The sequence below is a fragment of the Rissa tridactyla genome, chromosome 1, assembly GCF_028500815.1.
Source record: "Rissa tridactyla isolate bRisTri1 chromosome 1, bRisTri1.patW.cur.20221130, whole genome shotgun sequence".
Lineage (NCBI taxonomy): Eukaryota > Metazoa > Chordata > Aves > Charadriiformes > Laridae > Rissa > Rissa tridactyla.
This window is the reverse complement of record NC_071466.1, coordinates 179,653,474-179,669,593: the sequence shown is the minus strand read 5'-3', so window position 1 is coordinate 179,669,593 and position 16,120 is coordinate 179,653,474. Positions and strand designations below refer to the sequence as shown.

The window sequence follows — 16,120 nt, the reverse complement described above, 5'->3', positions numbered from 1 at the left end:
AGGTCCTGCACTTGCGTCACAACAACCCCATGCAGTGCTACAGGCTTGGGGAAGAGTGGCTGGAAAGCTGCCTGGTGGAAAAGGACCTGGCTGAACATGAGTCAGCAGTGTGCCCAGGTGGCCAAGAAGGCCAATAGCATTCTGCTTTGTATCAGAAATAGTGTGGCCAGCAGGACTAGGAAAGAGATTGTCCCCCTGTACTCGGCACTGGTGAGGCCCCACCTCAAATACTGTGTTAAGTTTTGGGCCCCTCATCACAAGAGAGACATTGAGGTACTGGAGCACATCTAAAGAAGGGTAACGAAGCTGGTGAGGGGTCTAGAGCACAAGCCTTATGAGGAGAGGCTGAGGGAACTGAGGTTGTTTAGCTTGGGGAAAAGGAGGCTGAGGGGAGACCTTATCACTCTCTACAGTTACCTGAAAGGAGACTGTAGCAAGGTGGGGGTCGGTCTCTTCTCCCAAGTAACAGGTGATAGGACAAGAGGAAATGGCCTCAAGCTGCACCAGGGGAGGTTTAGATTGGATATGAGGAAAAATTTCTTCAGCAAAAGGTTTGTGAAGCATTGGAAGAGGCTGCCCAGGGAAGTGGTTGAGTCACCATCCTTGGAGGTATTTAAAAGACATGTAGATGTAGCGCTGAGAGACATGGTTTAGAGGTGGACTTGGCAGCGCTAGGTTAACAGTTGGCCTCAATGATCTCAAAGATCTTTTCCAACATAAATGATTCTATGATTCTAAAAAGGGATGAGGACACACGCAGAAGTGTGCAGAAGACCAATGCAGCACGCCAAGGAGAAAAGCAGAGCTTCACTTCCAGAAGCTATATGGGGGCATGATCGAGGAAGGTGAATGTGCTATTTGAAGTATTTTTCCATGTTCGAATTCATTATGAAAGATTTTGGGTAAAATTAGATATTTGCCCTATCATAATCTGAAACACAAACATATGTTAAAAGAAAAAGACAAGACAAGGGTTGGTTGAAGAAAGGACTAAAGGATTTATATGACTTGCACACAGGAGAGTCTGAGATGGAGTAGATGAAAGAACAGAATCATTAGGGTTTGAATGGATGGTGAGACAAATGTCTTAAGTAGGCACTGCAGACTAGGTATTTGGGGGGCAATAACTCCATCAAACTTATTACAGGAATGAAAGAGAAGGATAAAAAAGGGTAGAGAATACCACATGGTAAGCACTGAATGGTTTCCCAAAACAGAAAAGGATGGAAAAAAAAGGAAGGATGTATGAAAACTGCAGCAATGTTCTTCTGAATCAATGCTTTTGAATACGTTACATGCCTGATTAAATGGAGAGAAATACAAGTTTTATACTGGGCAATATAAAACTTACCAAGCAGCTAGGACTCTTATTCTCATAAGTTTCACATCAATTCACATCAGTAGTATTAGGTTGTAAGTACCAGTAGAAAATATAATTCAGGAAAGAACGAACAATGCAGAAGTAACGTAGTGAAAGTTTGGCTGAAATAATTGTCTAGTCGACATTATGGTTTTAACTAAATGACTCCCAATTATACATGGAGAATTTTTAAAAGGCTTCCATGGATAATAAGTGATCTTTCCAAACAGAGAATAACGGAGTGTGCTAGATTCACTGCACTAAAGTTTTATTCATTCCTTTCTGCTTATGTAACCTGTCTGGTATTGCCTCTGAAAACCAAGTTCTGCCTTCCTGCTTTACCAGATAAAGCACATGGACTGCATGTGTTCTTATCTCCCTGTACAGAAATACTTGTCTGCATTTTTACTTTATAGTGTTCCCTTCAACTTTTTTCTCCAGCAAGGATGGAGAAACTCCCTATCTAGGTTGTATGAGGAACTCAGTATAACCTTATCAGGATAATGTGTTGAGACTCGTGCCGATACAGCACATCCTGATTTTGTACAGGCTGTTAGCGAAAGAACAGCTAAGAATAGCTTTCTCCAGCTTCTGTCCCCAGAATTTCTTCTCAAAACTGAGTGTCTTATACTGCTGAAAAATAATATATTGCTGATAACCTCACTAAGGGCCAACCTGCTCAAGATCTGAAGAAGATTGATTTGCTTCAAAACAAGCAAAGATCTGTGGTTAGAGCTTTATATTGGCTATGGGAGACCTCAGCTCAAGTCCCTGATCTTGAGATATATGCTTCAGAATAAAGAATTATTGCTTTGTCCTCCATATGCCACATGATTAATTGAATGACTAGACTTCTAGACAAATCTTTTTCCACCAACACCACAGATTCCACTCAGTCCAAATAATTAAATAAAAATTGATCTGTAAAGGAGAACAAAGTATTTCAGTGTCTAAAAGAGACTTGGCCTTCTGGAACTCACATATATCAAAGGCAACCTCAAGTGCATGGAAAACACCCTCTGCATAAGCCTGTCTCAGATACATTCTAAAATTTAAACAAAGACACCAAATAACCTGACTCAGATGATCTAACTACTTTCCTCATTGTAAGTCTTGGCTACTACCAAGATGTAGCAAAAGAGGCACTTGAACCTGAGCATCCATTGCAGCTCTATGCCTTGAGCTCCAAGATCTTGGTCGTTTTGTGATGCATAACTCATTTCCTTCTTGCCTCCCAACTAAAGTGTCTAATTAGTTCCATTTTATCCCAGTTAATTTTTTTTTACCTCAAAAATTTACATCAAACCTCAAAATTCTTTAAGAAGAAACTTTGTATTTGGGATACCTCTGCTTTTGACTTGGCTTTTGACTCAGAAAACTTAGTTTCAGTGGCTCTTGATCAGCCTCCTGTACAGCAAAATTGCTACAAGGAATGGGTGATCCATTCCATAACTCATAAGCTGTTAGAGAGCTAGTTGGCAGCTGATGTGATATCAAAATGAAGGTATTTTTGTATTGCATCAACCTCAAAGTAATTTTGAAAGAAGTTCACAATTAGAAACAAGGGAAAGAAAAAGAAAGCCAAAGATAGAGGCAGAGTCAGTCAGCCTCCAGGCAGAATAAGATTTAAGAATGCAAAGATGTAGCTTATATGTTAAAGTAGATGAGCCAAGAAAATAAATTACGATGTATTGGAGCCAAAGATTATAGTCAACGCCTTTCTATTACAACTGAAGAAACTATGATAGCAATGGATGGATAGGGTTATAACAACATTAAGACAACAAAAAAAAAGCTAGCAGCCTTTGCCAAATTTATACAACTGTGTTTGGCAAAAGCTGGGATCACTGGGACTGGCAACACACAAGACATTAATGAGGCCACAGCGATTGAACAATCCTTTCAAGCAGCAGATACACGTTTCTGAAGTATTTAATTTCTTCAGTGATTGATCAAAAGAGATGAATATGCAGCATGCCAAAAGCACTGGATTCTTCGTTTAAAGTCTCTTACCTTTAATGAAAAAAATGTATAGGGCTGTGCTCATAACTGATGAGGACTTGTCAACTGGCAGCCCATGAGTCAAACAGGGCATGCAAGGAAATTTTGGCTAGCCCCTAGGAAAGCCTACAGCTGTAAGCCAAGGCAGTTTTACAGTCCACTGAAAGATAATGGTAGAAAGCAAAAGTGAACTTTATATGGGCCAAGCAAAAGCACTGCCAACCACTGAACACACCTGGCTGGCCAGCCAAACAAATTGGTAGCATTACAGGAGAAGAAAGATCAATTACCTGAGAATGAGAGAAAAAGTTTGACTGTGGGTAGAGCAGTTGGGAATATCTCAGTCTGGCCTAGAAACACATTCCCTGGCCTAAAAATACAGTCACTGCTCTGTTGCCCTTGGATTTCTGTTTAATAGCACATGGAGACATCAAAGCTGCCCTTAAGCAGTGGTACCTCAGAGTCAGGAGGATACCACAACTCAGGGCTGACACTGACGGTCCTCATGTTCTGTAACACATTCCCCAGCACTGGAACTCCAAGGGACTTTTTGGTTAGTCATGGCCAGCGCTGTGCACTGATGTTAGGACTTGGCTAGCAAGCCCTGATAGATGTGAGCTAACTCTGTGCCCAGTACATCTACATCGTGATCTTACTATGTTATATTGTTTCTTTATCAGGTTTTTTTTTTCCGTTATCCACAACATCCCTTAGTCCCTCACTTTGAATAATGGAGAATTAATTATAAAAACATCCCACTCTAACTCTTGGACAGAAATAAATATGATCCCTGAAAATAAGCTGCCTGTCTCCACTTTTCTTAGCGTATTTACCACCACCACAAAGATGTGGTCTTCATACTGAATAATATCATTGTCAGACTGAATCTTTTATATGTTTGGAACCAATATTGCAAATCCAGCTATTTGTTAAAATTTTTAAGTTATTTTACTGAAACAACAATTTGACATAGACATGTACCTCTTTGACAAAGTAAACTTGTAGCTTAAGCCTCACATTAATTCCAGCATGTATTTTATGCCCTCATTTTATAAGACAGTGCTCCAAAATGTTTATTTTGGCCATCTTCTTAATGAGATTAGATTCCAGTGAGGAAAGGACTAGAGGTGATAAAAAGAGAGTTTCAAATAGTGTGTTTAAATACAAAAAAAGTGAAAAGAAAAAAAGAAAAAGGTATTTTCTGCAGTGTTCCCTTGTCTCTACTGGTAAGAAGGACTGTGCATAGAATGAACTGCCTAACACAGGTCCTCTAAATTTCTGCATTTGAAAGAGGAAACAAGCTCACTCTCCATTACTGTAAGAATAGCCTTCTTACTTTTGTTACTGTACCATGCAGCAGTTTGAAGCATTTGGAATTGTTCAGACAAGACAATACCTAATTCTATAAACATAATAGTATCCCATCATACTTGCTGAGCAAGTTAAAGTAGAACACAAATGATTTTCATTGTCCAGAGGAAGATAGTAATTAAAATAGAAAAAATATGACTATAGTAGTACTGGTCTGCAAGTATTTTTAATGTATCAGGCCCGCAGCCTTCTAAAATTAATTAATGCTTTAATGAAAGTTGTCTGCTATCTGACTAACAAATTTAGTTTTTCTAATATCCAGCTATCCTAGCTTTCAATTAAGACTCAAAGAGCCAAGAACTGATGAGAACGGACATCATAAATGATTTATGGATGTCCTACTTTTGTGTATGGTACATTTGTTATTCTACTTAATGCATCCATATGGTTTTCTAATTCATTCATAACTGCAAGCCTCACATTACAGTTATTTCATTAAACATTATATCCATTTTCAGGCAGATTCTTAGGAAGCACATTTAACAATTAAAGCTACAATCGAATTTTTGATTTAGGTTATGGATTTCAAATTATCGATCTATTTAATTATTGTCCTATTACCTATTTCTAGAGAGGTCAGCTGTTGTTGGGTTGTTGTTTTTTGGGTTTTTTTTCCACAATTTTCCTGATCAACATTCAATAGCTTTCTTGCTATTTCATGATCAAGGTGGTATTTTAAATTTGCGGTTAATGTTTCTTTATTCTCCCAAGTCCCATCAATAGTCTCTCGTTCCAACCACAAAAGTATGTATACAGCTCATCAGAGAGGTCTTCCTACAGCTAATAATCACCTGCCTTCCTCCCACCCCAGACATTCTTTAACACAGTATTTCTACCAGGGTCAACCTAGAAACCCTTAAAACTAAGTTTCTGTCACAGCAGGCAATGCACAAAGTGTAACTAGTGTAGCTATCGTCAAACAAAAAAGAGTGGAAGAAAGAGAGTATTTTTAATTTTCAGGTTAATTTCTATTGCCTGTATACGCTTTTACTGTGGCTAACTGGGCAGAGCCTCAGCATCCTGTAGCACCATTCCAGAGAAAGCTTATGACAGAAGTTTTGGGGACAACGTCTGCTTCACGCTTATTTTTCATTGTCACTTTAAGACAAGTAACATGATTTCCACAGTGTTTTAGCTTTATTTTCCTAAAGAATGCAAAGACTCTGAGAGGGCAGTATTTAAGGTCATTTTTGCACTAACACAAAACATTTGTGTTTTAATGACCTCTTAGCTCAGAAGACTGCATGCACTACTATAGAACTACATGCTACAGTACCTGAAATTAAACGGTTATAACATGAAATCATTTTTATTACATGAAATTGGAATATATCTATTTGTAAAGGTTAGCCTCCAGAGCTGTGTTCTTAATTAGACAATATATTATGTATTGCACGAAGAAAGCATATCAGCAACAATTTGGCTAAACAGTGCAAAAAGATGTGTGTGTTGCCAGAACACCACAGGACTGTAACAGAAGTGATCCTTATTTCTTTCAGTGTGTTTTCAAAAAGAAAACAAGATTAGAAAACTAGTACAATTAGTACCAGCAAAAAGATAACCTCTTATTCTGAAAACACCAACAGGAAAATGGGAAAAAAAATGGAATTAAATTCAAACAATGACATCGTGTAAATCAGCTAAAATTTACTTTAGCATATTGTAAATGTAAAAATCTTGATTTATATTGTCATTGATTTCTACGCTACAGTTTATTACACAATGACCATTCCCAAGGAGAATGCACATCCTCAGCCAAATCTGTACAAAGCAGACATTCCACTGTTATTCTCCAACAGCTAATAAAGGCTGAAATGTAAATCTGTTTCAATTCATGTTTGAATAAACATAGATATAACATATGCTGTCAACCACTTTTCTACACTACTCAACGCTGTTCTATTAGCAGTCTTGACGTATACCCACAATACTTTTCATGATGCTTCTGCCACATACTCGATTCAAAGCGCCGTATCCACTAGAAGTATTTTCCACCAGTTTATTGTGGTGCAGAGCCAAATAAGAATTAGCTCCACTACAAATTGTCAGTCACGACTGACCTTCAAAGGAGGGACAGCGAAACGTTACTTAAATGCTTTTAGCAACAACAACACAGACAGACAAAGACTATGTACTCTCCGCTTACTTCCCTGAGTTATTCCCCTTTCCATGACCCATTTCAATACTGAGGTGACTGAAAAAACATCATTCAGTTGACAGCTACATGATCACTTTCAAACTCCAATATCCTCCTAGCCTATGCATTTCATTTCAGAATTCAGTATTTATTTTTTGCAAAAGAGATGCCGGAGTGCAGTAATACTTGATCTACGAAGCATTGTTAAACGTGTGCTCAAAAATGCATCTTCTGCTGCCTAATAATGTTTCTCTGTTTCAAAACGTCACTGTGTTTTAAAAATATCACATATTAATGTAGCGATGATATAAAAAAAATATTATTTTTCTTTTTCAAAAGGAATTTGTATAAGGCTTGATATTTAAGGGGTTACATACAAGAACACATTATGAGACATCTATTGGGGAACTTTATAGAAGCTGTCATTTTTCCTAACGGTGTCAGAAGTGAAGAACCAAAAGGATTATTCCAGAGGCTGAATTGCCAGATCCAACAAAACACTGACTGATAAGGAAACACATGCTGTCTTGCTGTCTTTTTATCTGAGTGCCCTTTATCTGCCTTTTAAATGTTACTGTAGGGGACTTGGGTTTTCACAAAGATAGCTCTCTGAAGGTGCTGAAAGAATTTTAAAAAAAAAAAGTCCTTCCTCAGTCTTTATTCCTGAACATTATCAATAAAACATATAGATTTGCTGTGGGAAGTAGTCACTGGTTTGTTTATTGACAGGTCTCATGACCCCAGTAGGGCCATTTTGTTCATTTAGGATTTTGGACGCCAACCATGTGGGATTCCAGTGAAGGCACCTGGAACTCTGCGTGCCAGGAAAATTTTCTCTTTGCTTAGTCAAATTTAGGCAGTAATAGGTTTCAGCTCACTTGTAAAAGGAAAACAAAACATTGATACCGGTATAACGATCTCCTGAACTCCTGCTGAAATACAAGCCCGTCTGTACTGTTGAGGGTAATGGAGTGAGTGCAGCTCCAGCCGGTAGGGACAGGAAGGCTGCCTCCAAAGCTGAATGCTGAAACACCCAAAGTGCAGTTTGGGCATTGGGATAAAGAAGCCAAACAAAGAGCAGGGATGGAAAATCCACTGTTGTCCAAATCTCTGGGTCTTTTCTCCTAGAATTCAGTACAGCATGGCACAGAAATGGCACAGAAACCTATTTCAATCAGAGGAATAAATGGTGTCATGTAAGTAATAAGGAGGCAGCAGGGGGGCTTGTTTGTTTGTGGGTTTTTTTCCCTTATTTCAGAGACCAAATCAAAACACATACAAGAAATTTGTACTCGATCAGCCCAAGATCAACACTTTTCCAAATTTTCAGTTGGCATTTTGGGTCAAACAAATGATTTCATCTGTGAGTATGAGGCAAGTGTTACTCCGCACCTCTTAGCTCAGTGACTAGATCATATGAAATAAGACAAACTCAGGTTCAGTTTCCTTCTCTACCTCCTTTGGAGCAAGGATTTGAGCCAGTTCTCCCACATTTGGATATACAGCCTTTCTCTCACATTTGAGTTCTCCTGAACCTCCAAGATATCTTGAAAATGCTGAAGCGAAAGTGAACATCTTTGATTTGGCTGCAACTGTGGCTGAGTTCAATCCAATTTCACTGAAAATCTCTGTTTTGCAAAAAAAAAAAAAAAAAAAATATTATCAATTTATAAAGATCTTCCTGTAGCACAAAACCCAGCAATTTGAAGAATGGAAAAGCATAGGCAGATTCCTTTCTGCTACACACAAGTATCTACTTTACAGCTGGGACTGGTCAGTTACAGGAACATACAGCTGAAAGAAGTATGGAACAGCTGACGCCTACTTTCTTACAGATGAACCGCCCAACGCTGTCAATGAAACTTTAGCTTTTAATTTAAAAACGTATAGCATGCCTGCTCCTGATATGCAGTTTTCATTTAAACTGTGCAGCTTATGAAGAAAACTAAATGACTTCAAGAAACGTCTCCCCTTCACTAAAAAATGCAGGAAAAGAAAAACTTTGAGGATCTGCGTAATTTGTGAAAGATATGACTAGCTTTCCTGCAAGTTTAGCATCCCACTGAATGTGACAGAAAATAACCCCAAAGTTGCCGTCAGTAAACTAATCCATTAAAGCACTGGGTTGCTGAATATCCCACTAACATTCTTTTAACATTTTTCAAGTCAGATGACAAAAAAGTGCCTTGAGGAGGTTTTAGTGGATGTTACAACCTAATGCAATCTTTCCTGTTTTCCACAAAGACTGACAGCAAACACGATGCCATGATAATGGTTCAGCATGCAATTACTCCTGCTGAAGTGCACAGAAGGAAGCAGAAAGCAAATGAGGCCAAATAATGCAGATTCTCCATATTTCTTTGTGCAAACAAAATCCAGAATGACAGAGCTGCAGGCTACTAGGTCTATTTGCAAGGCTTGCTGCAGATATATTATGCCTAGTATAATTACTTGAGAAAGGACTAAGATTATGGGGATCATCTATGTCATAATAGAAGGTGGACTTAAGTTCAGAAGCCAAATACTGTGAACACCTGGTGTTTGGTGTCATGATGTAAAGTGTAACGGGACACAACAGTGAATATAACAATCATGCTACGGATCCTGACTAATATGGCACACTGTTGTAATATGCGACTAACATTTAGAGTTTGTTAGCAATTCGGCACTGTAATTATAAGAAGGTCTTAAAACTTCGCTGTCTATCAGCATGGCACTTGTCCTCTGTTGTTCCAAGCATCAGACAAACACATGACCTGGAAATGGAGAGGGACACAGCTGATACCTTCCTGGATTTTGAGATCTTATTCCTCAGAAGGCTCCTTTGACAAGTCACTGCAGAGACATGATTTTCTTCTCGTGCCTCCTCTGCCTGGCCCAGTGCCAATCCCTCTCTCAGTCTGGCAATAACAGATGTTAAGTGACATCTGACTTTTTGTTACGTTTCATAGACACTTAGCTTGGCTGTTTGCCTCAGCACTGACTGAGCTGCCACTTTATGGACTACTTGTTCTCCTCACTCGTAACAATTTTTTTTTGCCATGTTCTCACCCCATTATGTAGCTTAATATACTTTCAAAGGTATTTTGACCACCTCTTCACAAGGCTTACAGAGGGAATGAGCGTGGGGTAGTTTTACTGAACGAGAAGAGCAGGATTATGGAAAAACAGCCAGTCAATGGAGTGGACAGCTGGGGAAAGCTGTAACAGGTTATTAGTGAAAAAACATTATCAGAGCATCTTCTCTTTTTGGGATTCTCAGAAAGCCATTTAGCTTCTGGTACACAGAATAACCACACGCAGCTTGATGCTGTGACACCGAGAGCTCTCTGTATCCTACTCATCTCATTCAGTAAAACTCTAGGACTTAGCCTTGAAAAAGAGGGCATCTTATATCACCATTAATACCAATGAGAAGAAACATGTATTTTCCATTTAAAGAAAAGTAAAAAGCAAATTCCACTGACATTGTTCCATTTTTATGAAAAGAAAACTATAGTAAATGTCTCCACAAAAATGTACCTATGGGGAAAATAGTTTTTTGGACTGAAAGTGATTGGAAGGATTGAATGCCACCACCTTTTTATCAAGCTCTCCTCATACAATTCTTCTTATGGCACTCCAACAACCCCAGTCGGTAAAGTTATTTTGTAGTCTGATTCCCTTTGTTTGGCTGATCCTTAAAAGGATAAAGCAAGACTTCCATCAAAAGTAAGTCTTGAGTGGATACATGAAGAGGAGAGAGTAGGACATTCTGTGTGTTACTGGACATTTCATGTGGAAGCCATGCCTTCACAGAAAGTACAAAGAGTTAGAAAAATAGACATTTCCAGCAGAAAAAAAAGTGGTGTGAATAATGAAATAAAATATAGGAAAAAATAAGGTAGATGAGTTCTGGGTCTTGACACTGGTATTTAAACCTGATGCATCAGGAAATGAGGAGCTGGTGGAGGAATAAACTTATATGTGTAAGGCCATGTCAGTAAGAAAGCAAGAGATGCATCTTCTCTGAGTATGTAGTATAAGCAAAGTTAGACGAGAGGATATAGCAGTATTTGTGGGATGAGTTTGACATAAGTGTAAAAGCCGTTCTGCTATGGTTTCACAGCCTCATGCTATTCAGCTACTCAAAGTCACCCAGAAGCAGCCCACCTACTTGAACTGTGCCTAGTTTTGGAAAAGATTTCCACATTATTTCAATATAAAAATGTGTTGTTCAAGCTGGGATCTGCTCCAGATTAAGATGGCACTAAATGTACATATCTCTGTGTGTGTGAATATATATAAATATGTAAGTAGTCAGTTTGCAGTTGGTGCTTAAGCACCCACTGCCACCAATAGAAATATTGTCACTACAGCCATTTGGGCTAAGGGAGATACTCAGCTCACCCTGAAGTAGACATCCAGGCTATGTTCCACTGGTAGATTAAATGCATCTGGTACTGTTCTCTGGCAGAAAGCTGATGTGGAAATGGCCTGTGTCAGTACTAATCTCCAAAACAGGATGACTACATCCAGTCTGACTATTGAATATCGTTCCTGACCTATATTAACTCTCTAATCATCCAGAAATTGCTCAGAAAAGTGCTAAATAGCCTAATAGACTACCAGCAGTCTAAATTTCCACTGTCTGTACTGAAGCTTGAATACCTAGTTCACATGTAGATATCTACTTAGAGACACAAGTATTCATGTGCTTTATTCTCCCACTGAATCCTCTCTCCAAGCACTAGCACCTGAAGCTCTTCCTTGTGCTCTTCAGTGTGCTTGAAGGTAGATGGTTCAAACACTGGTGATAAAATAGATGTAATGGTATGGCAGAGCATAGCTCTGAGGCACTCAGCCTTACACAAAATGTCATGGAAAAGGCAAAGAGAAGCTCTCTGCGGCTGACTATGAATCTTATGTCCTATTGACATTAGCTGAGAGAAAATCTAATTAAATCAACTCACTTCAGTAACGCTCATGTAAACCAAATAAAACTGAAGAGATGTACTGAATTTTAGGCTACTGTATGGTGCTCTGACCTTTCTAAGCAACAGAAATAGAGACAGATTTCCACATTTATGTAAGAAGGTGTATAGTAGTAGCGAGGTGTGAAAGGGAAAATCTTCATATATTGAGCAAGTTTATTACCTCCATTTTTCTGAAACACTTCACAGGATACAAGAGAAAAAAGCATCTGAGGAGCTTGGTCCAATCTTAGTACAACACATTTGCGTGCCTCAGAGAGACTTTGAACAGACCAAACTATATCAGGTTACAAAGGATGATGCTTTAGCACCTCCATGAGGTGATACTTTAGACCTAGTCTGAGCTGTAACCTTTACAACAAGTCCTTCTGCTTTACACTCAAGTTCAGCCCTAACTATATATATATATATGTATGTATGTTTGGGTTTCTTAACAAGTGTGCTAGACAGCAACATTTTTAATCACAAGTGGTTATCTGCAGACCGTTTCTGTTTTCCATGTACTGCCTTGACCTTGGTGGTGCTCACATTCAGTATTGGAAAGACTTGGAATAAACGCAAATAAACATTTGGAGAACTTGTTCATTTCACTACTAACTCTCTAATATGTTCGATGAGTGTATAGTTTCGGAGATCCAAAATAAACCCATACAAATAGAAAACTCAAGTATTACAAAAAATTATGTAATTCCGTATGTTAACGAAGCAATTTGCAGATGAGTTGGTCTCACGTCATTTAGAGAAATAGCTAAACAGAGCATATGGTTAAGCACTAAGGCATTTATAGAACAGTCAAAATGCTTCTAAGAGCGCTGGATTGTCTTCCCTCAACAATGTGCACTGAACACACACAAGACAGGAACTTAATACTGGGTAACGTGATGGAAAGCCTTCAGTTACATAAAACTCACTCCCAGAAAATTAATGTCTCCTTTTCCTACCTTAGGCAAACAAGCACTACAATATCCCCAGGTTCAGTAAAATTACTTCTTAACATGCGTTCTTTATCGACAGACACAAAACATCACTTTTTGACACAAAACCTGCAGAATTCTTGGCTTTGCAGCACTCTGCTGTGAATTGGCAACATTTTGCTTGTCAGATGGTCTAGTCCTTAGCACAAAGTGTAACCTTGTAATAGTTCTACATTAGGCATCCATTCACCCTACCTTTCCACCTCGATCATGTGAAAATGGACTTCAAGTCACTGAAATTAGATTGAATCCAGTTTCCTCCTCTCTGCAGAGCTGCAACAGCGTTGATTTATTTAAAAAAATAACCCCCGTTGCTGGCTTTCCTACTAAATCACAATGTGCACTAGCCATGTAACTGGATTACAGGAAGCATTAACACTAGCAATTGCCCTTTCAAGTTGAGCAACCAACAACATTGCTAAAGGCTAGAACAAAAAGGGTCAGCCGGGGCAAAACAACAAATGTTGCTGCTTGCCCTATATGATAAAAACTGAAAAGCGGCAACAAGCAGTAAGTGCTAGTTCAAACAAAGAAGGAGCAATATACGTGCATTCAAAACAAAAGAGACTCCCTTGGCAATGACATTAACGTTACAATCTACTTAATGCAAAATTCAAGAGGAGGAAACAAAACGTTGAAGTGCAGAGATCTGGAAGGAGCAAGGCTGTGCTTGGATTGGGGCAACCACCCTGCTGTGGGACAGCTGCCCTTTGGAGGAAGACACCTTCAAAACTTACTGTGGGCATACTCCAGTGAGATGTCTGACCCTCAGCACTTCAGCTTTAAAAACACATGCTTCCCCAAAGGCTTTTTCAGAAAGGATGACATTAAAAAAAAAAAAAACCAAAAAACAAAAACACTGTCCTTCAACAAATCCAGACATAGCTGAAGATCCCAAACAACAAACAGCTTTCATGTCATGATTAGCTCACGCTGTCATTCCCCTCCCTTAAAGCACATATGGTTCTCAGCCTGAACAGAAGGCTTCGGAGCAGCAGCTCCATCCTAGAAACGCAGAAGCAAAGCTTCAGACCGAGGTCACTTAATGAGAACTTAATGTAGATTTAATAGATCTTTTTTTATGTGACTGCCAATGGAAAATCTGCCTCATTTAGCTTTTAATGCAAGCACAGAGCCAGTCAGCTAAAACCAGGGTAGCCCCAGAATATTTTGCAGGATTCTTCCATTACAGGTTGAGGACTGTGGGTCTCCAAAGTGTACAAAGCTCTACTAAAATAACAGGCCATAGGCAACTGTATCATCTAATACAAAAATGAGGGGCCATGCATATTCTCAGTTCCTTGCACTAACAGAAAGGTTTCACCTTCACAGGAGGTGAAATAATGCTTGCTATGGAAGAGAGCAGGTACCTTTACTATGGAGTTGGCCCTCCTGGCTTAGGCTAGCTTTGGGCACAGCTTGTTTGGCATCTCCTCCTCCTGATCAGTAGCATTCAGTATTGGGACTTCATTTGCAGTTGGCATGTCCCCAGTGAAGAATGGCTGTCAGTACCTTCTTTTGCTCTGATACGGACACTTACATAAACTGAATCTAGCCATCTAACCCCAGATTAGGAGGTCTTGTTCATGTGGGATGCAACAAGTGCAGAGCACAGCTTTTTTGAAGCCTAGTCCTCTGATAGTATTTTTTAACGGTTAAAACTTTAATGTTAAACTAATAAAATTACTGCCCTCCTTCTTCTGATTATTCTTTTCTGTCTCACTAGCCTTTATTGCATTTGGTGAACTCACGAGGGCAGATCTCTAGAGGTACCAACAGCACAAGGAACTCGTACGTGATTCTGAAACGTTTCGTGTGCTAACATGCCTTAGTGTTGTTTGCTTCATCTTCTTCCCTTGTTTGTAAAGGCCATTCTCTTTTAATATAGCATCTTCTGTACAGAGTAATTTACAGAATTAGGCAAATAGCTGCTGACTGTAATTAGTCACACTGTTTCAGTTTAATCTTTATTAGTTCACTCTAATGAGCGTGTGAGCCATTACGAATGGTTGTTCTTCCCTCCAGGAAGGAGAAGGATGAGCCCAAAGCTCTTCTTCATAATCAAGCAGGGCTACCTATGGACCAGGGTGAGGAAGAGCAGTGTCTGTGCAAAGCATACGCAAACTGTGCTGTGCACTCCACAGAGGACAGACAGCTCTGTTGACAGTATGCTGCTCCCCTGGCATGAAGGGTGAAGGTGCAGCAGGGTGGCATCAGTACACAATTCCAGTGACATGCCCTCCACTGCAGGAGGGAGCAATGCCATCATTTTTCCAAGAATGGGACAGATCACACACATAGTTAACTAAAAGAGGGGGGTTCCAGAGCATACATCCCAGAAGCAGCACATACGGCTTACACCAACAAAAACATAGTTCTTTTTCTTTGCAAGAAACAGGCTTGTTTTCAAACAGCTACATAAGCATAATGGTGGATTCAGTGGAGAAACAGCAGTGAATGAATCCTTTCCGTCAGCCTTTTAAAATCCCCCTGCCTCCACTGAATTGTTTCCTGATGTACCTTTTCTTGTGCCCTATGCAGAACAAGTTTAAAATCCATCCAGCAAGGGCAGTGTAAATACCAACCAAGACAAGAGGATTGAAGGGATCTGAGGCAAGTTCTTTACCTACAGAGATGCTGTTCTGCACTGGTTCATCAGATTGCTTGTTGACCATGGCTATATGCGAGGCTATACGAATGCGAGTTCTACTAAAGTGAAAAGCTTAAAGATGTGTGGTCGTTACTTAGATTTAGATGATCAGCGAGGCAGCAGAATATGAACTTTGGATACCCCAAATTACCATCTATGTGTATATTTATCTACAGGCATATTTATTCACAAAACAACTCCAGAACTCAGAAAAAAAGGCACTTACCACAACAATCACATTAGTTGCAGGAATAGGAAGATTTTCCACCTCCAAATCTTGACCAGTCATAGCTAACAGATTGAGGGATGGGTCGTAGGCAGGTCTGGGGAAGGCTGATTTAACAATTATTGCAGGGTGCAGCTTGCTTATTTTGGTGTGGGAAGAAGAATGGAAATTTTGTTTGGAATTCTTATAACTGTCTGTATCCAGACTTTTCTCCAAACTTTGCACATGATGATAAATAAACACAGGTTTCCCATATTTTCGCTGATGAATTGCCAAAAAGTGGTCATTGTCTCCAGAAAAGCAGCCTGCAGAAAGAGAAGAATAAGTTTAGAATGTGTGTCTCATATATTCTGTAGATGGTGCTGGAAATCTGATGAGATTTTTGGGTTCAGCAAGATTTGGAAAGAATATTTGTGGAATACAAGAAT

At 39.3% G+C, this 16,120-nt stretch overlaps 1 protein-coding gene across 1 annotated transcript in view; it reads right to left on the bottom strand.

Moving 5' to 3' along the window:
• Positions 1 to 15,770, bottom strand: part of PTPRR (protein tyrosine phosphatase receptor type R) — a 143,941-nt gene extending 128,171 nt beyond the window's left edge. Inside the window, exon 1 of the mRNA XM_054188887.1 lies at positions 15,693 to 15,770. Coding sequence (XP_054044862.1) covers positions 15,693 to 15,755 — 63 coding nt within the window. The 5' untranslated portion in view covers positions 15,756 to 15,770. The remainder of the gene's footprint in view (positions 1 to 15,692) is intronic.
• Between the last annotated feature and the right edge of the window lie 350 nt (positions 15,771 to 16,120).